We start from the raw sequence: 24,285 nt of genomic DNA, 5'->3' as shown, positions 1-24,285 counted from the left end.
CAGAGGCCTCCTGCGCACAGGAAATGAGGCTGCTGTCTGGTGCAGGGGCTGCCCCGGGCCAGGGCCCTGGTTCCAGAAGGCTTCCCCAGCGTAAGGCAGGGAGGCTAAGTCTAAGGAAGAGCTTGCAGGGCCTCCACTCCCACTCCACCCCCTCTCTGGGCTTCAGAGAGCTGGGTGCCAGTGCGCTGGAATGCAGGAGTCTTTCTTGAAAGAAAGGGAAGGCTGGGGGGGGGGGGAGGGGGAGAGAGAGAGAGAGAGAGAGAGAGAGAGAGAGAGAGAGAGGAAGTCAAAGAGAAAGGGAGAGAGAGAAATAAAGAAACAGAAAGAGAGAGGGGGAAAGAAAGAAAAGGGAAGTCAAAGAAAGAGAAAGGGAGAAAATGATACCGTTGTAATAATCTGGTTATTATTTAACAGGGAAGGAGTAAAGGGAGGACTAGATAACATAGGCATGCCATTTATACAGCTTTGCTGATTTAACACTCTCCAAGTCTTTCCCGGGGGAAAGAACTGGACAAAGGCAGTATAGACGCATGCCTAGTGAGGTCCGAGTGAGGGGGGAAGATGCATAGCTGTCAGTCACACCTGGAAGTGCGGCAGCGGCCAGAATAGGTGTGGCCATTGCAGGGGCACGTAACCTGAATATTTAAACTTCTGGACAAAGGAGCCGATCTCTCTCTGACACGCCGGGTTCCTGGGTCTCCTGTTGCAGGGGGCACATTCCCCTGCAATTTGCCCGCGTGGCCCACAGCCATGTGGACTCCACACAATGGACTAATGGACTTCAGCCTGATGCTGGACTTTAACTGCAACATGGAACGGAAGCTCTGAACCCTGGAACCCCAGCTTTCAGGACTGGTTAAGGGACATGGGACTTTGGAACCTGAGGAATGGAACTCCACACAGTTAAAGCCTGTTACCACACCCCATTCTCCTGTGTGAATCTTAGAAAATCCATTTTCTAAAGCTGTCTTAAGAACCCCACTTCCAGGAGCAGTGGAGAAGTTTGATTCTCTGGGAGAGAGAGAGAGAGAGAGAGATAGATAAAGAGAGAGAGAGAGAGAGAGAGAGAGAGAGAGAGAGAGAGAGAGAGAGAAAGGGGGAAAGAGAAAGAAAGAGAAAGGGGGAGAGAGAGAAAGAGAGGGAAACATCAAGGAAGAGAAACAGAAAGGGAGATGGGGAAAGAGAAAGGAAGACATAAAGAAGAGGAAGAAAGGAGGAGAGAAAAAGAAAGGGACAGAGAGAACAAGAAAGAGAACGAGGAGAGAGAGAGAGAGAGAGGAAGGGAGGGAGAGCAGGTGTGTAGGGAGCTCTGATTTCCCCTCCAGCTGAGTGTGCACAGGGTCAGCCCTGCACAGCAACACTTTCTACTCTCTGCCTTCCGTTTACTTCCTTTCCTTTCCGTGTTGCTACCTTGGCAAAGGGTGGCATCTGAATGATTTTTAATCCTAATTTAATCACTATGGACCTTGAAAACAGCACAAAGCCTCTGGAATGGACGATTGATGGGGGAGGAGTCAGCTGAGTGCTTCGAAGGAGCAGTAACAGAGGGCAGTAGGACTGAGGCTGAGGCACCATTTGAAGGAAGAAGTGATGTCGGGGAGAGGAGGGCGTGACAGAGGGGCTTCCTGGCTCAGCAGGGCCTCTTCTCTCGGAGGGTTGGCCTGTGGCCGGTGGATGACTTGCTACCCCACGTTCTTTCCCGAAGGTTTAAGCCTGGAGTCTCTGCCTTTCAGAACCAACAAGGTCCCTGGCCCATCTGCTGTGTGCATATGCTCATCATCATTCCAGACCTGCCTTTGGCGAGGGAGGAAGGCAGTCAGGCCAGCTGCTGGCTGTGACCTTCCCAGCTCAGCAGGGGCACAGCAGACGGCAGGGGCTGCCTTGGCATCGCGCTGAGGGCCCGCTCCTCCAGGCTGAGGGCCTCCTCAGCATGCCCATCCCTCCTGGGGAGGCAAAGTGGCCCGGGCACTGTGGTCCAGGGCAGTGACAGGAGGGGGTGGGGGTTGCACCTAAAGAAGACTGGAGCTGTCCTTTGGGGCTGTCTTGCCCCTTGAGGGGCAGGGGGAGGCAGTGGGGGCAGGGGGAGGCAGAGGGGTGGTTCCCGTGCAGTGGGTTCTGGTTCTGTGATGTTGGGCCAGGTCGTTTCCGCTGGAGCAGGACTCTGCTGATAGTCCTGGGAGAGGCGGGGAGCCCTGGCTTGAATTGCTGGGCAGAACCAGGCCGATGTGGGAAAACAGCTGCTGAGGGCCCCAAGGCAAAGGGAGGAGAGCGGGAGGAAGGAGAGGGGTGGGAAGAGGAAAACCAGCAGATCCGCTGGGCTGCTCCTGGGAGCTCGCAGGGACCGGTGCCCAGGGCCATGTGTGCCCCGCCGCTCAGTTCATTTGCTGAGGGATGCTGGCTTCCGGCTGCTGTGCCAGCCCTCAGAGCCAGTGCTGGGCCCGCTGTGCAGTCCCTCTCCTGGGCACATCTGTGTGACCAGCCCCTCTGGGGTGGCAGTGGACTGCAGAGCGAGGCCAGGAGCGCAGGTGAGCACTGAAGGCTGAGTCCAGTCCTCACGCTTCACACTAGCCCAGGGACGTCGGGGCATCACATGCTTGTCATTCCGTGGGTGATGGCAGGAGTAAGACCCCTCCCTGTGTAGCTCTCAGATTGTTATGAGAATACAGTGGGGCCTTGACTTACGAGTGTCCCGACTAACGAGTTTTTTGAGATACCAGCTGTCTCTCCACCGATTTTTTGCATTGAGTTGATAGAGCAATTTGAGTTAACGAGCTCCTTAACGAGTTCCTTAACGAGCTCGGTCTCGGAACGAATTAAACTCATAAGTCAAGGCCCCACTGTATTCGAAAGTATTTTGTAAATGAAAACATTCATATTTAAAGGTTTAGTATTTTTAAAAAGTTTTTTTTTAAAATCAAAGTTACAAAAGAACATTTATTTCAAAAGCATTAGGGAACATTTATATGTGAACAAAGTGATAAACAAGGTGTTCTGCAAAAGAAAATAAAAGTCCATGGCATGAAGCTTCTCACTTAAATTTTTCAAGCAAAAATAAGTTGTGGATGCTTACCTAAGGAAAGGGAAGGGGAACGACAAAAACAGTTTCAAAATGGAAAAAAACAACAACCCAACTCTCTCTCTTTTTGCCAGAGAATAAACCAAACAACCTGGTTGAATGGTACCCAGCATCAACTCATAACCATCCCAAGTTTGACACCCGCCCCTTCCCCCCCCCCCCCCCCATGAATTGTATGCCTCCAGGTTCCATCTCAGCAACTTCAGCACCAACTCTGCCTCCTGGGTCCCAGGAAGGAGTCCTGGGACGGGGGGCTTCTAGAATTCTGTGTTATCTGCAAGTCTTCTGGTCTGGAGAATAGTATTTACCCAAGACCCAACTTCTGTCCCGCTCCCATTCATCTGAAGATTGGGAATCAAAGTCCTGCCCGTTCTCTGCAGGTCACAGAAGGATGACCTGGCTTGCCCCTCTCCTATGGGGGGATCTCAAGGGCCATGGCCCCTGGCAGACCGTAGCCTGGACACCAACAAGCCCGAGGTCCCTTGGAGGCTGCAGAGCAGGCGTGTTCCTTGAGTCAGTGCCAGGGCAACAAGTCTTCACTGTACTTCCCCATTTTACCCGACCTAATACCCTTGGTCATCTCTGAGGATTTCCTTACGAGAAACTGGCTTTGTCCTTACAACGTAACTTCCATTCTTCATCCTGGGAAATGAACTTGCCTTTGGAGAAGGCCATTTACCATGATTGCAGACGACTTTCAGAGTGAGTGGGTGTTTGCATACCAGTTGGAACCAGCAAGAACCTTCAGGTTCAGCCTCCATCATTCAGGTAAGGAATGTTGATTGGTGCAGAGACTGGAACCTGTTCACCAAAATCAACCCTCCTCCTAATAATGAGAACAAAAGTAACCCTCATAGCCTCCCTGCTCTTAGTGTGGCCTGGGACTAAAGTTTTCCTCCAGGGCAGTGTGAGAGGAAGTGACTCCTATCTGCACTCCTCTATGCTCCATTGTCCTTCCAGCTCACTGGGACCATGACCTCTAACAAGACCTTGGGAGCGAAGGGTGGGAGGAAGCGTGACTGCCAGCCCGGTTCCCTTCATGGCGAAGTGGAAGAGAGACACCCTACCCGCCCTGTCGCTTGCTGCAAGTGTGCTTCATCAGCACATGGTCCATTGGTATCTGCAGATCCTGCAGTTAAATGTTTCGTGTGTGCCTCAGTTTCCTCATCTGTAATATGGAGACAAAATTCTTACTTCACAGGGTTTTTGAACAAGTAATATAAAATAATGAACGATGACCACCCATTGTAGTGCCTCACATGCAACAGATGCTTAAGAAATCTTGTTCTTTGAGGGCTGTTGTGATATTTCAATGAAATAATCATTTTGAAAAGAGACAGTGACATAGAAAAGCTAGTTAACAGAAGTGAGAAGCAGCCCCTATATCCCTCTCATTCTAAGACGCTGCAACAATTTGTGCAACTGGGCCCTTGCCCAGGGTAATGGAAGCAGGCTGTTGTAGACATACTGGAATCCATAATAATGGAGAATGACATTTGTTTAATTTTAAACCCCTCCTCAGTGTCTCCCCCAACCCCTAAGCCAACCGATGACCTAGGAAACCAGTGGACAGGAACTTGTTGTCGCTGGGACTGGTGTTTAAACAAACAGCAGGACTGCAGGGAGGGCTGTATGAGATGATTACACACTGTGGGTGTTTAACAAAGACGGCCACAGGGGTGAGTTATTTAGGTGAGCTTTGAGATCCTGTCCAGCTCCAAGTTCTGTGATCCTCAAGAAAATAAACAGAATTTTAGTTTCATCTTTTGACTCCTGTGCCTCCCTAAGTCTATTACCCGGGGAAGCACAAATCAGAAGGAAAATTCCACCAAAAGCACAAAATAAGGAGAAAGTGATGTAACCACGGGTGTCCAGTCTATGAAAAATTCATAGCCTGTTATTAGGGAAGAAAAGCAGGTCATGTTGACATGTAAGCAACACATGCTTTTAGTAATACTCTCTTTTTCCTTTTGGTTGGAGTATAAGTCCATTATCTTTGTACAGATTCGTATGGATTTTCTTTCTCTTTTAAATGCAGCATCTTTTCTTCAAAGGACTTCAGACATCATTAAAGAATAAGCTGCGGAATCAAATAGATCTGGATTTGAACCTTGGGTGAGTTAGTTACTATCTCGATGATGTTTCCTTATTGTAAAATTGGGGCTTACTATGTACCTGATGAGGTTGTCTTGAGAATAGTAGAGATCATTCATGCAAAGGGGGTGGCATGTTATAAATGTTATGCCCAGATTTCAAGATTCCCAAGAAACCACATCAGGGAGCCAGTCAATCCGATGCAAAAGCATAAGAATCTGTATTTCAAGCTAGCTCGGCTCCCCGTCCACCAGACTCACCGACACAATGGCAAACCAAGTGGCTGAGAGACAGAACCCCTCCTAGAGACCGGTTATATAGGGGGGGTTGGAGTAAGGGGAGGAGAAAGGATTGTGCTTTGCCGATTGGCCAGGCGCAAGTCGATGTCTTGTTCCTGGGTGTGGCTAGCAGAGTCTTAGACTTCCGGGAAGAACCTTCTTGCCAAGCACGTGGCCAAGGTAAGATGGAGGACGTAGCCCTTACCCTGGGGCAAGGTGGAGGGCCTAGCCCTTACCCTGGGGCAAGGTGGAGGGCCTAGCCCTTACCCTGGGGCAAGGTGGAGGGCCTAGCCCTCGTCCTTTCAATAAACGCTCAAATCCGACTGGCTCCTTCCCTCCCTTCCCTCTGCTAAGCTGCAGAAGGGCCGGCCCCGTGGGGCTGCACTCCCTGCTGGAGGCCAGGACATCCGCACCACCTGTGACTCCTGCAGGGGACTCAGATGGGTGAATGGGCAGCCGCAGGGCTTCCTTCTGCCAAAAAAGAAAGACGGCTGATCCTGAAAAAGCCTAGGTTAGGCCTGCAGAGTACGGGGACATCATGAGGAGACGAGGAGACGGAGGTTCTGAGGAAGCTATTTTTAAGTGGCTTCCTGCAGAGAGACGAGCTTCCAGGGCAGGGTTAGTTCAGCCCATTGCAGCTTCCCACCTGAGCCGGGCGCCTTCTGGCACGCATCCCCATCTGCTGGTACAAAACGAAAGACTCCTGCCTCAGAGGCACAGCTGGCATCACCTGCCTTTTCTTCAGAGCAGCATGCGGAGGCTCAGGTCAGCACTGAGATCTGGGCGGGGGAGGAAGAGGAAGCTTCTGGAACTGAAGAGAAATGCAGCTTCCTATTAAAAAGGGGGATGTTATTTTTAGTCTCAGCATGAGCTGCTTAGTTGTTCCTCTTGAAGTCAGCTTCTCTTTAAAGTGGCCTTCTGGTGGGGGCACTGCCAGGTTAGAGACCTGGAGAGTGGCAACAATCCACTCTGCACCCAGGGCTTACACCATCAGCCATTACTTCATTTACTCATGATCTGCCATGTGGGTAGGGCTCGGGCGGGGCTGAGCAGCCTGACTCGACTCGGGCAAGGTCAGCTGAGGTAGCTTGAAGGCTAGTCAGGTGTGACTCAATGGCTGGAGGCTGGAATCATCTTACTCCTTCCCCGCCCCACACATCTGCGGGTTGGATTTGGCGCTGGCTGTGGCCTCAGTGAAGGCTGTTGGCTGACAGCTCCATGTGGCCACGGTAACTGGGTTCCAAGAGGGAGTGACTTGGGGGTGGGGGGGGGGACGAGGCAGAAGTTGCGTTGCATTTTCCAACCTGAGCTTGAAAATCACTTTTATTCTTGACCCAGGTCCTCCTGGGTTCACAGGGAGGGGTGGGCCTCCTCTCGTCCGTGGGAGGAGTGTCAGCGTTGTACTGTGAGTCAGGAGGCCGCATTCTGGCCAGATGGGAAGGGACGACCTGACACACGGAGGAGCTATGGGGGAGTGGGGGCATGGGTTTGTTGGAGAATTAAAGTCAGATCTATTTCTTTTTTTTAATTTAAAGATACAACTTTCAAAAACTGGAATAATTAATTGGGATGTATGGAGAAATGGCAGCGTAATAGAAAATAGAAGAATTTTTTAAAAATTCACTCATTTGGGACACACTGTAAAATGAACTTTTTTACACCATTGAATAGTCTTGCTTAGAAAGGCCTTCTCTGTTTCAAGGTTATTTGTCCATTTTTTTTAGTATTTCTAGTATTTTTATTTTAACTTTTTAAATATATCTTTATTGATTTCAGAGAGAAAGGGAGAGGGATAGAGAGTTAGAAACATCGATGAGAGAGAAACATCGATCAGCTGCCTCCTGCACACCCCCCACCGGGAATGTGCCCGCAACCAAGGTACATGCTCTTGACCGGAATCGAACCCGGGACCCCTCAGTCCGAAGGCCGAAGCTCCATCCATTGAGCCAAACCGGCGAGGGTGGTTTCTAGTATTTTTATGGTTTAATTTCTGATAGACTTGGAAATTATTTTGATGAAAGGAGGAACACCGGAGTTCAGATGGATTTTTTTTCCAAACAATTTATGAGTGTGGAACATCACTTACTGATTAATCATCTTTTCCTCATTGATTTGACATTTTACTTTATCATATACTAAATTCCTATATATTTTGGGGTCTACTTTTGGACTCAATTATTTTAAAAAAAATATATATTTTATTGATTTTTTACAGAGAGGAAGGGAGAGGGATAGTTAGAAACATCGATCAGCTGCCTCCTGCACACCTCCCACTGGGGATGTGCCCACAACCAAGGCACATGCCCTTGACCGGAATCGAACCTGGGACCTTTCAGTCCGAAGGCCGACACTCTATCCACTGAGCCAAACCAGCTAGGGTTGGACTCAATTATTTTAATCCACTTTCTAATCCTACCAAGATAATTCTCCAACCCATGAGCTCTGGAGCGAAGTGGACCTGGGTGTAAACTCAGAAGCAGCTTCGCCATTGCCTACTCGAACTCCTGAAGCCTCAATTTCCTGGTCTGCAAACTGATAACTGCACATACCTCATTGGGGGGCTTTCACACATAAATGACTTCACATGCTGTGAACAATTGGTCAGCACTAGTTCCTGGCGTCTGTGCGGGTTGCGTTCCCTGGGAAGCTGGCTCAGACGGAGACCCACATGCAGGATGTTCATTTGGGAGTGCCCGGGGCTCTACCCTGTGGGAAGGAGGGGAACAAAAAGAGTACCGGGCAGAGGGCAGCCTTAAGCTGGGATGCAGACCCAAACAGCACCTCAGCCACCTGGAGGGAGCTCTGAGGTCCAACAGCCCTTCAACGGTGTCCTGGGTTGGACGGGCTTTCATACACCACGTCAATCAGCGTCATATGGAACCGCCATGGAAGTGGGTGTGCCCTGCGTGACCTCTGTGCAGCTGAGGCCCTCTGCCAAGTGTGCTCCCAGCGCCGGGCCAACAAGTCCCCCGTGAAAGAGGGATCTTGGTTTCACGTCCCAGTGGCCACCACGGCACCTCACTCACTTTTCATTTCTCCGCTCCCTCATTTCCAGTTCTTTGAGCGGAGAGCAGTGCAGCAGAGCGCCACGCTGGCAGGTTCCTTGTGCAAGACCCTCTGGGATGCTGCAATTCCAATCCTCTGTGCACCACGAAGGCATGAGAGCACCCTGGGATGTGAGGAGGAAGGGTTGGGCATGAGATGGAGGAAGGGAGGCGATACAGCCTAAATGGGACGAGCCAAGCAAGGATTTAACAGACCCAGAGCTTTCATTGCCAGTTCGCACACTCTTCTTTTGATAGCTTTGTTTATTTCTAGATCAAAATATCGACTCTCCAGGGGAACGTGAATGTGAAAACCAGGCTGTGGAATGGTCTTGTGGGTACACAAACAGTATCTGTCTAGATCCAATAAGACGAGGCCATCCATTTGCTTTTCCTTTTATTATAAAAGTAAAATAAAAAATAGCATTTATAAATCCAACATTTTTTTCTTTTAAAGTATTTGATCTAAAAACATATTTACAATAGCAAAATGCAGAAAAGGGGAAAAATACCATTTTCAGCACTGATTATAACCATGTTTAAATATTGACACATCCCAGGTGTATGTTGTTTTTCAAATCACAGAGATAAACCCCATTAGAAAAAGCAGGAAGCATTTTTTTAATTATACACTGACCCTCATTTCAAAATACCCCATTTAAAATATCCTTGATAAAATATTAAGAATTCTCTTAATTCTTAATCTGAAAGCACGACTGTGCCGTGGACAGCTAGGAAGAACACCGGGTGGGGACCGTTAGCCTTTCAGTGACAGCGGGCTCGCAGCAGAGGGGCAGCAGTGACGGCAGGGAAAGCAGCTGGTAAGGCCCCACAAGGCGCCTCCCCTCCCAGAGGCACCAGCCCCACCAAAGGCTGTGGCTGTGGCTGCTAGCTGCTACCTGCCAGTGAGCCGAACTGAAATTCTTTCAAGAACCATAAGAGGCAGCCAGGTTTCTTTCCGAGGCCTGGAGTCAAGTCCAGAACCACCCAGGCCGGCCGGTGTTCCTCGGAGCACCCACGGACGCACTTCCCTTCCTTCTTTCGGCAAACCCAATGGAATTGCAGAACTTTGGTTACACAGGGTGTTGGAAATTGCGAGGGCTAAATTTTGCCTTCGATAGGTCCTTCCTGCCCGTAATCGTGGGGCATTTTGTTAAGCGTGAGCAGTGAGCTGCCGCCGGTCAGAGAGTCTGTGAAGCTGAGTTTGCGGAAGGATGTCTCCACGCCGCTGTCACAGATGCTGTCGTCTCGCAGCTCGTCTGAGGGGAAAAGCAGGGAGTCAGTCACTAGGGCGAAGCTGGGAACCAGGCCAAGCCTTTCTTTTCATACCTTTCATTCCAGCCCCGCTCAAAGCTTCCACCGAAAAGGCATGTGGGCTATTTTTGCCCATTAGCTTCTACAAGTCACTACATTCCACCTACACCGACGGCTTGTCACTGCCCTTCAGTGGGGTGAGGGGCCAAAAGCACCCAGAGTAAGAGAAAAACTGTGAAGATACCAAAACTGTGAGGATACTAAAATGAGCCAAATGTTTTCACGTCTCTCTTACAACCTAGTCTCATGTTTATCAGAATCCTTTTTGAATTCTCTTGACTCAACATGTACCTTTCTTTCTTAGAAATCAGGTGTATTTTTCCAACCACTGTATTACCTATTTTATAGCTGAAGTAGGGGAAACTGCTGAAAGTAAATTGGTGAAAAAAGTAGGAACTAAAAATAAGAGGCCCTTTCTGGACCTCATATGTTATTAAGCACTATACACTGACTCAAAGAAATTTTGGTAGCAAAAAATAAAGTGATTTTGATGAAAACGAGTCTATACTGGACAATTAGGTCAAAATCTCCTTGTTGAGAAGTGTCTTTATGGATTTGAATGAACAATGTGAATTATTTCCTGTATAGAGAGAGTGATCAAAGGAACAGAAGTCTAATATACCCGAATCAAAATGCCATCTTATATATTAAATTCCAATATTGAACTGAAGACTCTAATGGCAGTGACATGGCTATTGTCTTGTTACCGATTGATTTATCCAAGCATCCAATCTTTATTGGGTTTCTCTTATGTGTTGGGGTCTGTGAAGTATTTTAATAATAACTTCAAATCAAAGGCTTAATGCTTTTTAACATACAGCACCCATTCCTTTGTGTGGAAGGAACATCAGGTCATAAGGCAGGAGACGTGGGTGGTTTTCCTGGTGGTTACATTATTCCCATCCCGACCTCCCTGGAAGGGCCCCTGACAAGGTGACACTGGTGCCAAAACTGAGTGGCAAGAAGGAGCAAGGCAAGGAGGCTCTTTGCAGGGAAGGGGAAGAGCAGGTTCCATGGCCCTAAGGCTGGGTGGGCTAGTGAGCCAGGCGAGAGCATAAGGAAAACGGAGCTGCAGGCAGAGGGGTGGGGGGAAGGGCAGAGGAAAGCCATGTGTAAAACAGAGAACGGATTAAGAAGGGACCTGCCTTTATTGCTCGAAGCCTCCAACAGTGCTGTGTGCAGTGGATTTGTTGAATAGATGAATGAATTGAAGAGTATACAACAGGAGTACCATAATCTCACTAAGGTTTTAAAAATAGGTTTCTATTGATTTTAGAGAGGAAGGGAGAGGGAGAGAGAAAAACACAGATGTGAGAGAGAAACAGCAATCAGCTGCCTCCTTCATGCCTCCTCCTGGGGATCGAGCCCCCATCCACGGCATGTGCCCTGGCGGGGAATCCAACCAGTGACCTTCTGGTCCATGGGACGGCGTTCAATCAACGGAGCCACACCGGCCAGGGCTCTCACTGATTTTTAAAACTTCCTGTTGTGTGAAGAATGGACTGAGGGAAACCGGAGACTGATCGGGAGCTGCTGCAGGAATGGAGACAAGCAGTGACAGGGGACTGGACGAGGGTGGTGGTTGCAGAGAGGAAGAAACGAGATGGCTGGCTGTATGGAGGTTTGGACCAGGGTGCATTCATAGGAACGCTTAGGCTTTTGTCTGGACCTCCTGGAGCGCGGCAGGGCTTCTGACTGACATGGCCAATACTCGGTTCAAGTGGGAACTACAGTCTCCTGTAAGTAAGGGCGAGTAAGAAGGGCCCAGGACTGGGCTCTGCAGGGCTGTGAGTTTCCAAGAGGTGTGCGGAGGAGGCACCAAGGTGTGTGTGCGATGGGAAAGCCAAGAGGGGAGACTGTGAAGCAGGGAGGGAATGGCCAACTGGCATGTGTGCTGAGAGCAGTGGAGAAGACGAGAAGGATGGTGAGCAGGTGACCAGATGCTGGGCATCACCAGATGAGCAGACCTGGTGGAGGGGGGATGGGCCCCGACTGCAGGGGTCAAGGGGAGGAGAGAAGGCGGAAAGAACGCCCTGGGAAATTCTCCTGAGCAGCTCTGCTGCGTGGAGAGCAGAGGGATTGTAGGTAAAGGGGAAGTGGGATACAAGGAGTGCTTTTGTTTTATTTTGAAAAGATGAGGGGAACCACAGCATGCTTGCTAGGTGGTGATCCAGTGGGAGGGAGAAACCAGGAGTGCAGGGGAAGGGATGTTGGGGGTTAGAAAGAAAAAGCATGAAATGGTTGCTTAGAAAGTGGGAGAACAAAGGGAAATACAGGACCTTTGGGCTGTGAGAGAGTCCATCACGTTACACGTTTTATGTGGCTGACAGATGGAGCCAAGAGCGATGGGAGACAAGGCCCATGTCCTGAGCGTGGGGGAGGCTGCGGGGCGGGGAGGGGTGGGAAACAAGGCCCATGTCCTGAGCGTGGGGGAGGCTGAGGGGTGAGGGGGCGGGGAGAAGCAGTGTTGCCGCTGGGTGCCAGTGCTGGTTCCTGTGCATTTCTCTCTCCGTCTCTTTTACATTTAAAATATGAGAGAAATACTATTTACCTTAACCCCCCACATGTTGTTCTGAGGATTTGTTGCGAACCTAAGTAACTCACATGTAACTGTGACCACCCCTGGGGACAGCCCTTTTCCTGAGCAGCGGTGTCAGGGGGGCAGGAGGGAGAACTGTGAGCCCCCGGCGGGGAGGAGGCAGACACCGGGACAGTATATTCAGGAGATAATGGTGGGAGGACCGGCCATATCCCAAGCGAATGAACACACTGGCCCGAGAAGCAGGAACATATCTCAACGCCTTTTCTGTCTTTTTCTCTTTACCTATCTGCTGTCTTGTGGAGGCAGGTGAGAGAGGCCGGGAGTGGGCCTGCGTGGTGGTCTTCGCGGGGCCGGGGGCTGCCGTCCCCGAGGTGCAGAAGGCTGCCTGGATCACCTCGATGGCCTCAGTGTAGCCCATCTGTCTCAGGGCCTCCAGCAGCTCTCGTATTGTCCCTCCAGAGACCTGCAGGAAAGAAAGGAAGGAAGAGTATGTTCTCGTGTGAAAACTGGTGCAGGGAGCAGCCAGGCAGCTGTGAACACCACACCACACCCTTCCCTCTCCAAGCTGCTTCCTCCACCACCAGAGCCAGGTGGTCCTGGAGAGGTCGGCGCAGAGGGCGTCTAAGAAAACACTGTCTCTGAGTCAAGTTTCCTGTTTCAGCTCAAAGCACTCAGGAAATTACAGAGCAGTGCTTTATAGTACGGGGGTTGGGGGTGGAGAGGGGTGAGGGGGTGGAGAAGGGGGGCGGGGGAGAGAGAGAGAGAGGTGTGTGTGTGCTGAGGCAGGGAAACTACCTAGAGCTAAGTGTATGCAGTATCCCTGTGGAAACCGAAGCCCTGAAAACCACTGAGAAACAACAAGAGCTATCAACACAACTTTCAAAAGAAAATAATTCCTCCCCGTGTTTTTTGATCTTTTACTTTTAGAAATGAAAATGTCACCAGATAATGGCTCCACTAGGAGTCACCTCACAGACAGCCTATTCCATGTCCTGGTAAGGGATCAGGCATTCTCTTGGGAGAGGAAAGGCATGACTATTGATTATAGTCTGTTGTGTTTATCTTGGGCAGTGGTTCTCAACCTTCTGGCCCTTTAAATACAATTCCTTATTGTTGTGACCCCAACCATAAAATTATTTTCGTTGCTACTTCATAACTGTAATGTTGCTACTGTTATGAATCTTAAAGTAAATATCTGATATGCAGGATGGTCTTAGGCGACCCTGTGAAAGGGTTGTTCCACCGCCAAAGGGGTCGCGACCCACAGGTTGAGAACCGCTGATCTAGGGACATCGAAGTTCTGTGACCATCCTGACCCTCTAGGTAGCATTTTAAAAAAATTCCTTTAAAGAAAATTATGTTAGAGAGGGGGAGAGAGAAACATTGATTTGTTGTTCTATGGATCCATGCATTCATTGGTTGTCTCCTGTACGTGCCCCGACCGGGGATTGAGCCGGCAACCCTGGCGCATTGGGACGACGCTGCAACCCACGTAGCTACCAGGCCCAAGCCCTACGTGTCATTTTTGCATAAAATCTCCAGGCATCTGAAAATAGCCTTCCAGGAAGGAGGGTTTTGATCTTGGCTGGGGCCACCCTCAGGACATGGGTAAGGATGGATTCTCTTCAGAATTAAGAGAAAGGGAAGGGGCTGTGCCCAACAGTGACATCAACAGAGCAAAGTCAAATGCACATGGTCAGCAAGGTCAGGCGATGCGTTACCTCATAATTGTCCATGAGAGTTTTAGAAGGAGCAGGACTCAGCCGGAAGGCATTATTGAGTATCCCCAGACCTAATTTCTGTGCCAGAGTGGCCCAGTTTTTGTCTGGATCGGGAAATTCTAGCAACTGGTAGAGCTGCAACTTTGCATCTTCATTCAGCTGCTTCATGTCTCCTGAAGGAAATGAAGAAGAAACACGGCTGTCCTGGCTGGACCGAGACAGTCTGCAGGGCGTGGTGGCTGCCACACTGCTCACCCTCCAGTGCCCCCTGGAGGCCACCAAGCTCCTTTACCTGAGAGCTGGCAGAAGCCCCGCTGAGTACCAGCAGCATGTGTTTTAGTAGATTACAACTGGCTATTCCCTTTCATACCTCCAGGACCTTCTTATTCTGAAATAACCACTGTGCCTTTTACAGGACATTCCGGATAATGCCAGCTCTCCCCACCCCCTCCAAGTCACGGTGTGGAGACAACACCGGGTAAGAGACCTCACCTTGTGCCAGTAAATCGTCAGCTGTAAACTCGGGCTCGTATGGTTTCCCATTTAATATGTCAAATACCTGGTGGGAGAAAAACACAGGGAACAATTGCACATTAAAGGGACCACAAGGGAATTTTTTTTTTTTTTTTAAATAAGAACTCAGAGTGTCCTTCTTGGGAGGTTCTGGTACCCTGAAGATGGAAGTGTGGAGAGAGCAGTCAGTGCCATGGCCCAGGGGTACGCGGACCCTTTGGGACTTTGGGGCTGGGGGGCTGTGTTCCACAGGAGCTGCCTGAGAAGGGTTGGAGGACTCAACCCAGCCTCACAGAGAGCAAGGGCCAAAGGCAGTGCAGGCTGCCAAGCCAGCCATGCCTTGGTCAGTCATTGGTCAGTGAGGTCTCTGCTAGAGCTGGGGTGGGGGGTAGGGGGGCTGCCCTTCCTCAGAGCTGTGCACCTGTGTCCCCTTGCCGACCCCCTCCTTAGGAAAAGGCTACGAGAATGAGTTTCATAAACTTGCTCAAACAGAGGTACAGAAATGCTCATAAGGCTGGTGTTAGCCTTCTAGCCTCTATATCCTAACTGAGGGGCCAGAAAAGTCTTTAATTTAAACTAAAAAAATCCCACAGCGATGGAGGCCTTTCTGTGTCCTCTGCAGTCACGTGGCTGCTGGCTGCCCGGGGAAGGAAGGCTTGGGTCACTGAACTGGGTTATCTTTCTGCATTCTGTGGCGAGGCTTCTGGGAAAGCCAGGTGCTCGGTGTAAAAGGAGAACCGTGTGGTCTCTGCCGGGGTCCCTCAGCCCAGTCCACATGGGCCACAGGAGCTGTTTTTGGAGGTGGAGCAGCGCCTCCCCTGAGGCAGTTGATTTCATAGTGTTGGAGATCTGTGTGCTGCCCACCTCCTCCCTCTGGCTCTTCTCACCAGGAAGATCTAGTGCCTGCTTTTCACCTTTAAAGCTCAGTGGCGGTTTGAGGAAGGCTTTAAGTCTGTTTACTCTGCTCATGTTATTGAACTCCTCAGAAGAATCCCCAGTTTCCTTCTATGTTGGAGAAATCACTTACCAAAGTTCAAGCAAACCATAGCATTTATTCCAGCTTCAGAAATGAAGACAAAGGCAATTCTGGTGTCAGTTCAGAATGGATAACTCCTAATGTGAATTTTGTGTTTTCTCTGGTCTAACCCTCTCTCACAACTTAACTCGGATCAGATTAGGCATACACTTCACACTCAGAACTCTGCTGACCTAGATCTCTCATGGATAAGCTTTTCAAGATAAGCACACAGATTGTTGTTGGGGGCATACAGATCTCCAAACAACAAAACCAGCTCATGATAAGGAGACTTTCTTAAAAAGTAAAAGGCAAGGGCTTTGGAGAATAAAGACCCAGGCAGAGCCTCTGTTCTTACATTCCCGAACCTTCAGCCCCCACTGGAGCTGCCGTAAACAGACTAGAGCTACCCTCACCTGCCAGTTGGTGGCCATATCGAGAGGTGTGGTTCCAGGCACAACCCCTTCATCATCTCCATCCCTTTCCCACGAGTCATCTAGGTCATAGAGAGGCTCAAAGTTCTCCAGCAGAGGATCTGCTCCTGCAAAGTCAAGTTACATAGCATTAGGTAACCCCGCACCTCTTTAATTTCCAATTGCCCACAGGGGTCAGATTATATACATATATAAAACATTACTTATTGATATATATATATATAAAAGCCTAAGCGACCGTTATGGCGGAACGACCAGAATGACCAGTCGCTATGATGCACACTGACAACCAGGGGGGCAGATGCTCAATGCAGGAGCTGCCCCCTGGTGGTCAGTGCACTCCCACAGAGGGAGTGCCGCTCAGCCAGAAGTCGGGCTCATGGCTGGTGAGGGCAACTGCTATGGCATCGGGAGCCTCCCCCGACACTGCGGCAGCACTACCATGCAGTGGCAGCACGTGCAGTGGGCCGGGATGAGCACGAGTGGCGCGGCACCCGGCCCCGATTCGGGCTCCTCCCTGGCTGCCTGCTGCTTGGCTCACTGCTACATCCCTTGGGGGATGTCCGACTGCCGGTTTAGGCCCGATCCCGGTGCCGTTCTCTGTAGAAGGCAGTCAGTCTGAACAACTCAGTGTCTCAGGGAAGTGCAGGGAACTCAGGGTGAGCCTGCCTCCGCACTTGACTCACCCACTCAATAGTGTTCGCAGGACAGACTGTGATGGCCCAGCCCGTGCACGTGCAGCAACTGCTGAAGCTCAAACAGCAGCCTGTGCAGCAGCAGAAGGCCATCCAACCACAAGCCGGCAGTCGGACATCCCCTGAGGGGTCCTGGACTGCGAGAGGGCGCAGGCGGGGCTGAGAGGACCCCCCCCCCCCCCGCCATGCACGAATTTCATTCACTGGGCCTCTAGTACACATATAAACATTTCTACTGAAATATCTAGACACCATCTCTTAAATTCTAATTTATTTATTTATTTTTTAAAAATATATTTTATTGATTTTTTTACAGAGAGAAAGGGAGAGAGATAGAGAGTTGGAAACATCGATGAGAGAGAAACATCGATCAGCTGCCTCCTGCACATCTCCCACTGGGGATGTGCCTGCAACCCAGGTACATGCCCTTGACCGGAATCGAACCTGGGACCTTTCAGTCCGCAGGCCGACGTTCTATCCACTGAGCCAAACCGGTTTCGGCAATTCTAATTTATTTTGATTGTAAAGGTATCTGATGATACGCTATATATCCAAGGACACTTTCAAAACAAAAGACTTGGAATACTCTGACTCTCACACTGAACTCCATAGGATAGGCTGAATGATATATCTTTAATTTGGGGACCAACAATGGCAGTTTACAGGTGCTGGGGTGCACCCTCAGGATGAGGGTCCCAAGGTTCGTATTTATGTGCATGTCTCAACTTCCTCTCCTAGTTGCTCAAAAGAACAAAGACGCTTGCTGTCTAGTGACAACATGTTCAGTTTTATTCTTGGGTACAGCATGCCAGGGCCCTGATCACTGAACAAAAACACCAAAAAACACCTCTGCTAGGATGGATAGTGATTGAAGAATTTAGGGTTGATCCTAGAAAATCTAGTCTGTTTCTTAGCCCACAGCAAGAAACACCAAGAATAACTCAAAGATTAGAGCTCAAGTTATTTCTCAAAGGCTTAGCAACTCTTTTAATGAGAGTTTAGCTTAATGTCTAAGGACAGCAGCAAGTGAAGCACACCCTTATGGGAAGAGGAACTTGTTTTTATCTTGCTGGGAGAACATTTGACTTGTGCTAACTGAAATAATAGGGAGTGCTAGATCCAGAGACATAGAAGCATGGAACAGACTGTTGAACCTCAGAGGGAAGGCAGGGGTGGGTGGGGGTGTGGGAAGTGATTAACCAAAGAACTGTATGCACATATGCATAACCCATGCATAACCCATGGACACAGACAATAATGTGGTCAAGGCCTGGGGGGTGGGGAGGAGCAGGTGAGGGCCAGAATGGGTCCATGGGGAAAAAGGGGACATCTGTAATACTTTCAATAAAGATTAAAAAAATAATAGGGAGTGTCTCATGGGAGTCAAAGGAGAATCTTTTTCTTTTTTTAAAAAATATATTTTATTGATTCTTTTATAGAGAGGAAGGGAGAGGGATAGAGAGTTAGAAACATCGATGAGAGAGAAACACTGATCAGCTGCCTCCTGCACATCTCCTACTGGGGATGTGCCCGCAACCAAGGTATATGCCCTTGACCGAAATTGAACCTGGGACCTTTCAGTCCGCAGGCCGACGCTCTATCCACTGAGCCAAACTGGTTAGGGCCAAAGGAGAATCTTGATGCTATTTCTTATTTCATTATCCCAGTCCTAGCCTGATTTATGAGGCAGTGTCATCTGACAATGAAAACAATGGAGAAATTCAGATGAACAATTACAGGACCGAAGACCAGAAGAGCTGAGTTATGTTGGGTTCCTTAAGTGACCTGCTTCATGACTTTGAGCCCAAGACTAAGTTTTCCTTTTTTAAAAATAAATTCTTCATTGTTGAAAGTATTACATAGCCCACCTTTCCCTTTAACGCCCCCCCCCGCCCGGCCACTCACCCAGCCCCATCAGCCGAGCCCTCACTGCCCCATTGTCTGTGGCCATGAGCCATGCATATATGCATACAAAGTTCTTGGTTGATTACTTCCTACCCACCCACCCACCTTCCCCCCCCTTCCCTCTGAGAGTCCGCACTCTGTTCCATGCTTCCATATCTCTGGATCCACTCCGTTCACCAGTTTATTTTGTTACTTAGATTCCACATATGAGTGAGATTCTGTGATACTTGTCTTTCTCTGACTGACTTCTTTCACTTAGCATGATACTCTCCAGGTCCAGGACCAGGTTTTTCATCTGAGTTTCCTCATTTATCTACTAAAGACACAGTTACTTGCCACTCCTTCCATGGGATACTGAGAATTCAAGATAAAGCATTTCTGAAAGGGTTATAGCTCCTTGTCTGAAGGTATTTCTTAAATATAACCACTGACTTGCCAAACTAGAGGCTTATTCAAGAGAAAGGTGAACTAGACAAACGAGAAAAGAAAAGGCTGCTGGGATGCTTGCTGCTGAAGCCAGCACATTTATGTGGGATATGATTTTACTTGTCAGAAAAATGTGGTGCCCCAAAGAAGTTCCTACATCTTTCTAGACTCAACTTTTTAAGAAGGTATTTAACCTGCTCTGTTTTCTTGAATTAATAAAGCATTTACTTTCTAAAAATTTTTAATAACCTCTCAAGTAAATCAGAACTATCTGGGCAGATATGAAATACCAATTTCATTAAACGGTCTTGGAGATTCTAAGTATTCAAGGCAATAGAGATTCAGGAATGAGCAGGACTAATTTCTCTATACTTCATAGGAGTAGAGGATTAAATGGAATAACAGCTGCAGATCCTTGAGAAGGTAGGGGAGAGAAACACAGTAGGGAGAATAAAGTTTGGAAGTTTAGAATGACAAGGCATGAGTCAGAGCTCTGCCAGTTCCTGGGACTCTGAGACTGAGATGAAAAAGTTTCTCTAGTCTGTTTCCTCGGCTATAAAATGGGGATAATACTAATGGGATTTGTCTCAAGGGGCTATTGTGGGTTAACTAAGGTTAAATGAGACAGTGCAGGTGCAATGCCTGGCACAGTGCCTGGTACAGAGTCAATAAACGCTACTAATTTTTAGTGCCTCACACATGATAGTACCCAATATACTATCAATACATGTCCCGTTTGTTTTTTCCTCTTACTTCAACTTCTAAGAGACCTTTCTTGTAAAAGGAAATCTTTAAATTATTTCTTATACCAGTGATGGTGAACCTTTTGAGCTCGGCATGTCAGCATTTTGAAAAACCCTAACTTAACTCTGGTGCCATGTCACATATAGAAATTTTTTGATATTTGCAACCATAGTAAAACAAAGACTTATATTTTTGATATTTATTTTATATATTTAAATGCCATTTAACAAAGAAAAATCAACCAAAAAAATGAGTTCACGTGTCACCTCTGACACGCGTGTCATAGGTTCGCCATCACTGTCTTATACCAATATGTTTTTCCTTCTGGGGACTCCTGATGTGATGAGACTGTACTGCTCAGAATTCTATAAGGAATTAAATTTGTGTTTAAGATCTCCTGTCATGGGAGTCCACTAACCCACCCACACCCACAACAAACGGGTGCATTAGAGGGTAAAAACTGACACGACTCTCAGGACGAAGCCCAGGATGACTAGTGCGAACAGCGCTTCATGGCCGCTAAAGTGAGATTTGCCATAGAACTTCTCACCCGAGCCTTTCAGCAGCAGGGCTGTGGCTTACAGAAGGCGAAAGGGCTGCTGGACTGTAGCTGGGTTTGCATTGCTGATACCATTTTCCACAGCTGACTGCCCGGCTGCCTTACCTGCTGCTTTGAGAAGAGCCGCCATCCGGGTGGAGCCTCTCCCGGCCGCTATGTGCAGGGGTGTCGTTCCATCATAGGTGGTACTGTCTACATCGGCATCACCCTACAACCCGGCCCACACAGAAAATGGTTAGTTGAAGGTTCGCTCGCCCCCCTGACCCGTCTCATGGCTCCTTGAGTTGTATTCCTAGGACAGGTGCCTGTGGGGCAGGCTCTGCCACTGAAATAATCCCCAGTGAGAGCTCCCGGGCAGGGGCGACAGGAATGTCTGAGGCTGCGGCTCTGAAGCCTTGCGTAGACGTGAACTAAGAGTGGAATGTGGGGAGAAAGGCTGTCACCAACACCGGTTTTTGAAAAGATTTTCCTAAATACCCTTGGAATTTAGCGCAAAGGCAAACAAGTGCATCCTTTACCTCCAGGAGCAGGCAGCCGGCCAAGGAGATGTTGTCGTGCTCCACAGCCAGGTGCAGCGCGGTGCGGCCCGACTTCTGCTCCTGCGCGTTGACATCCGCCCCTGCAGCCACCAGCAGCAGCAGACAGGGCATGCTGTTGCTCATCACGGCTACGTGAATGGCGTTCAGACCTGCGGCCCAAGCACAGGGACAGTCACAGGGCGGGAAGGCGGTCCCAGGACGGCCCTCCGTGCAGCTGAAGGAAATGACCAGACTGATCCACGGGGTGGGAGGTAGGGGGTGTTGGGGGTGGGGAAGGCTGATGGGTTGCAGCACGTCTAGTGCTGAGAGAGCCTCTGTTCCAGACAGTCTTTCCAGGCGCTGTAAGTCAACTGTTCTGCATGGGAACCCAGTCTCCCTTTATGTTCTCAGGAGACACCGTGGGCAAATAAACATTCTCAGAATAAATGATGCTTTCTCCAGTTCACGCCCAGTATTGTCGGGCCTCTGCTCATTCCTTCTCCTGACTAACTCTCCCAAGTAATCTCTGAAGGAATCGGCTCTGGTGAGCCACAGAAATCCTCACAGAGAGGATAACTCCAGGTGACTAAGGTTAAAAGCACTTCGGGTGCAAATCAAATAATAGCACACGTTTATCAAACACCGACTAACTATTTAGAACGCAGATAGTGACGGTTATACCATGATGTGTGGGTTTTCTCTTACCTTCCCCGTTGGGGTGGTTGATCAGCAGAGCTGCTTTCCTGTGCTTGAGTAAAATACCAAGGATCGTTTCCTGTCCTTCTTTGGCAGCAAGGTGCAAAACAGAGTTTCCCAAGCGGTCCAGAAGGCTCAGGTCGGCCCCAGCCCTCAGCAAGTCCTCTACCACAGCCTCCTGCTTGGTGATCACGGCCAAGTGCAAGGGCGTCTGGGAAGGTGGAGAAGGGGCAGGAGATAACACTGTCAGCAGCAAGCACTTACAACCCACGGGCCTGGCAGCCGTCACCGCAGTGGGTCATTTTTCATTCCCAGATCAGCTAACTCCTCACCTTTGCAAAGGAATTACTACTCCCTGTTGCATCTCATTTAGGAATGAAGTATATAAACTGGACTTTTAGCCACTTATTAAGATTATTTTTCCATTTACCATTCTCAATAGCTTTCTTGTTTCTCATTCCAGCTTACCGATTGCTGATCTATTAACTCATCTATTAGTAAATTTAGTATTCTTGAAATTCTAGTAGGATTCTAATTCAGCTTATAATTCCACATGTTAACAAATCAAATCAAGGCTACATTTTACTGAAGTTTAAATGAACCACTCAACAGAAACCAATGAACAAAGGTGATGTTATATTGATAAGGGAAATAAATTCAGTTAAATTCAAAAATATTGTTCCATGGACTGGCCTCCATGAGATCAATCAACAGAACTTTCTAGACCCCATAAAAGGTATCAAAGGACTATCTGCTTTATAACTTGGACAATAGCACCACCTCACTAAGAGGGCTCAGATGAACAAACAAGCTGACCTGCTGACACCTAATAGGTAGGTGAAGAATCCGTGTGATTCCCCTGCCCCTGAAGTAGGACCTCAGCGAATGCAAATGTTTTGAAAACTGGGTTTTTTAAATATGCATAGGACAAACAGAATTACAAAAGTATCTTTCATGGAATTGACATCACTGACAGAGAATAGCAATCTATCATCTATCTATCTATCTACCTACCTACCTACCTACCTACCTAATCTATCTATATAATTTAAAAATATATTTTTATTGATTTTAGAGAGGAAGGGGGAGGGAGAGATAGAAACATCAATGATGATCCCACTGGGGATCAAGCTGCAACCTGGGCATGTACCCTGACTGGGAATTGAACTGTGACCTCCTGGTTCATAGGTCGACGCTCAACCACTGAGCCATATTGGCGGGGCAGCAATATATTTTTATACAAATTGTTCTATTTCACAGGAGCCTGTGAAATCCAGCCTGTCTAGTGACAATTTGCTTAAACTTCCCTCTCAGTAAGCAGCTACTGTAGCAGCGCCAGCTAAATGTCCTGGCTGGTGCAGGTGACCACAGCACGTGGGAACTTGGATGGAAGATCTCAGCTGTCTAAGTCTCAATTACACTGATTATTTAATACAGTAGAAACAAGACAGGATATTTTGACATATTTCAATCCCCCCCCCATTCTTTTGGTCTTTTAGGACTATGTCATGGCTTGAAATGGAATGATATCCTCAAAACTTTACGTACGTAGGCTCTTGGCTAAAAGCCTTCCTCTTGAAAAATAAACAAGTAAATAAATAAAAGCTGTTCATTAATCAGAATGCTATTTGGGGAGACGGGAAAAGAAAATAGAATGAGAATAGAAGATCTGAAATAGTAAGATCTTATAGCATTCAGAGATTAGGAATTACTTGTAGTATCAATATAATTCTTTTGCATATCATACAAATTCTTTTACCATGAGAGGAATTGTTTTGTTTTTTTCAATGTTTTCTCCCATGGTCCCACCAAAAGTTTTCTATGATATTTCAGGCTCTAGATCTTAAACCCAGGATTACCTCTTACACAATCACACAATATGGGGACCCAGGAATCACACAATATGGGGACCCATAAACAGAGAAGTGATGCTATGCCTGTTGGCCTGTGGATGTATGCAAACATTCCTCAGAGCCAAGCAGACAAATGCCCCAGCAGCCCAACTCCTGCATGTATGTCTGAGTGATACAAATCCATAGGGGGCCTGGGTGAGGATACTGATCACAGTATCGTCTATGGAGGTAGGAAGCAAGAAGCTGGCTAAGTGTCCACTGCTGGGAAACAGGTACATTACAGGTGGAAGATGGACACTATGGGATTCTCCTCAGGAACTAGAAACAACAAACCAGCTCTGCACACAGGTGTATGGGTGAATCCCATAAACAGAGAGGGCAGAAATCTAGGGACATGTACAGCACAAAGTCAATTTTGCATTTAAAAAAGACATTCATGAAGAACTATGCACACACACACACACACACACACACACACACACACACACACTAGTACACGTAAAACTGAAGCCCAAATAAGATCTGTGGATTGTATCAATGTCAGTTTCCTGGTTTTGATACTGAACTATAGATATGCAAGATGTTACCATTGGGGAAACTGGGTGAAGGGTACATGGGACCTTCCGGTACATTTTTTGCAACCACGTATGAATCTTTAATTACATCCAGTACAAATGAAGGAAAAGGTTAATGCAGAGCAGGATCCATATGTATAATATAATGTAGACTATATATGAGAACATACTAAAATATCTACCTATTTAAGGAATTAAGGTATATACCTGCCAGTTTTAAAAACAGTCATGGGGATGTAAGTAAGTACAGCATAGAGAATATAGTCAATTATCTATATATATA

At 48.1% G+C, this 24,285-nt stretch overlaps 1 protein-coding gene across 9 annotated transcripts in view; it reads right to left on the bottom strand.

Moving 5' to 3' along the window:
* Window positions 1–8,876: 8,876 nt before the first annotated feature.
* NFKB1 (nuclear factor kappa B subunit 1) overlaps window positions 8,877–24,285 on the bottom strand; it is a 107,693-nt gene continuing 92,284 nt past the window's right edge. For 7 of the 9 annotated variants that reach the window (XM_023758391.1, XM_006094093.3, XM_023758389.1 and 4 more), the window contains 8 exons: window positions 21,584–21,785; window positions 20,879–21,048; window positions 20,466–20,568; window positions 16,014–16,138; window positions 14,562–14,628; window positions 14,070–14,242; window positions 12,631–12,811; window positions 8,877–9,751 (listed from right to left, as the gene is read on the bottom strand). In XM_023758391.1, the coding sequence (XP_023614159.1) occupies window positions 9,594–9,751; window positions 12,631–12,811; window positions 14,070–14,242; window positions 14,562–14,628; window positions 16,014–16,138; window positions 20,466–20,568; window positions 20,879–21,048; window positions 21,584–21,785 (1,179 nt within the window). In that variant the 3' untranslated portion in view covers window positions 8,877–9,593. Of the gene's footprint in view, window positions 9,752–12,630; window positions 12,812–14,069; window positions 14,243–14,561; window positions 14,629–15,481; window positions 15,643–16,013; window positions 16,139–20,465; window positions 20,569–20,878; window positions 21,049–21,583; window positions 21,786–24,285 lie in introns of those variants that run through there. The other 2 variants (XM_014460324.2, XM_014460323.2) reach the window with 2 other exon arrangements.

This window comes from Myotis lucifugus, unplaced genomic scaffold (genome assembly GCF_000147115.1).
Source record: "Myotis lucifugus unplaced genomic scaffold, Myoluc2.0 scaffold_129, whole genome shotgun sequence".
NCBI classification, from domain to species: Eukaryota; Metazoa; Chordata; class Mammalia; order Chiroptera; family Vespertilionidae; genus Myotis; species Myotis lucifugus.
This window is presented reverse-complemented; position numbering and strand designations above follow the sequence as displayed.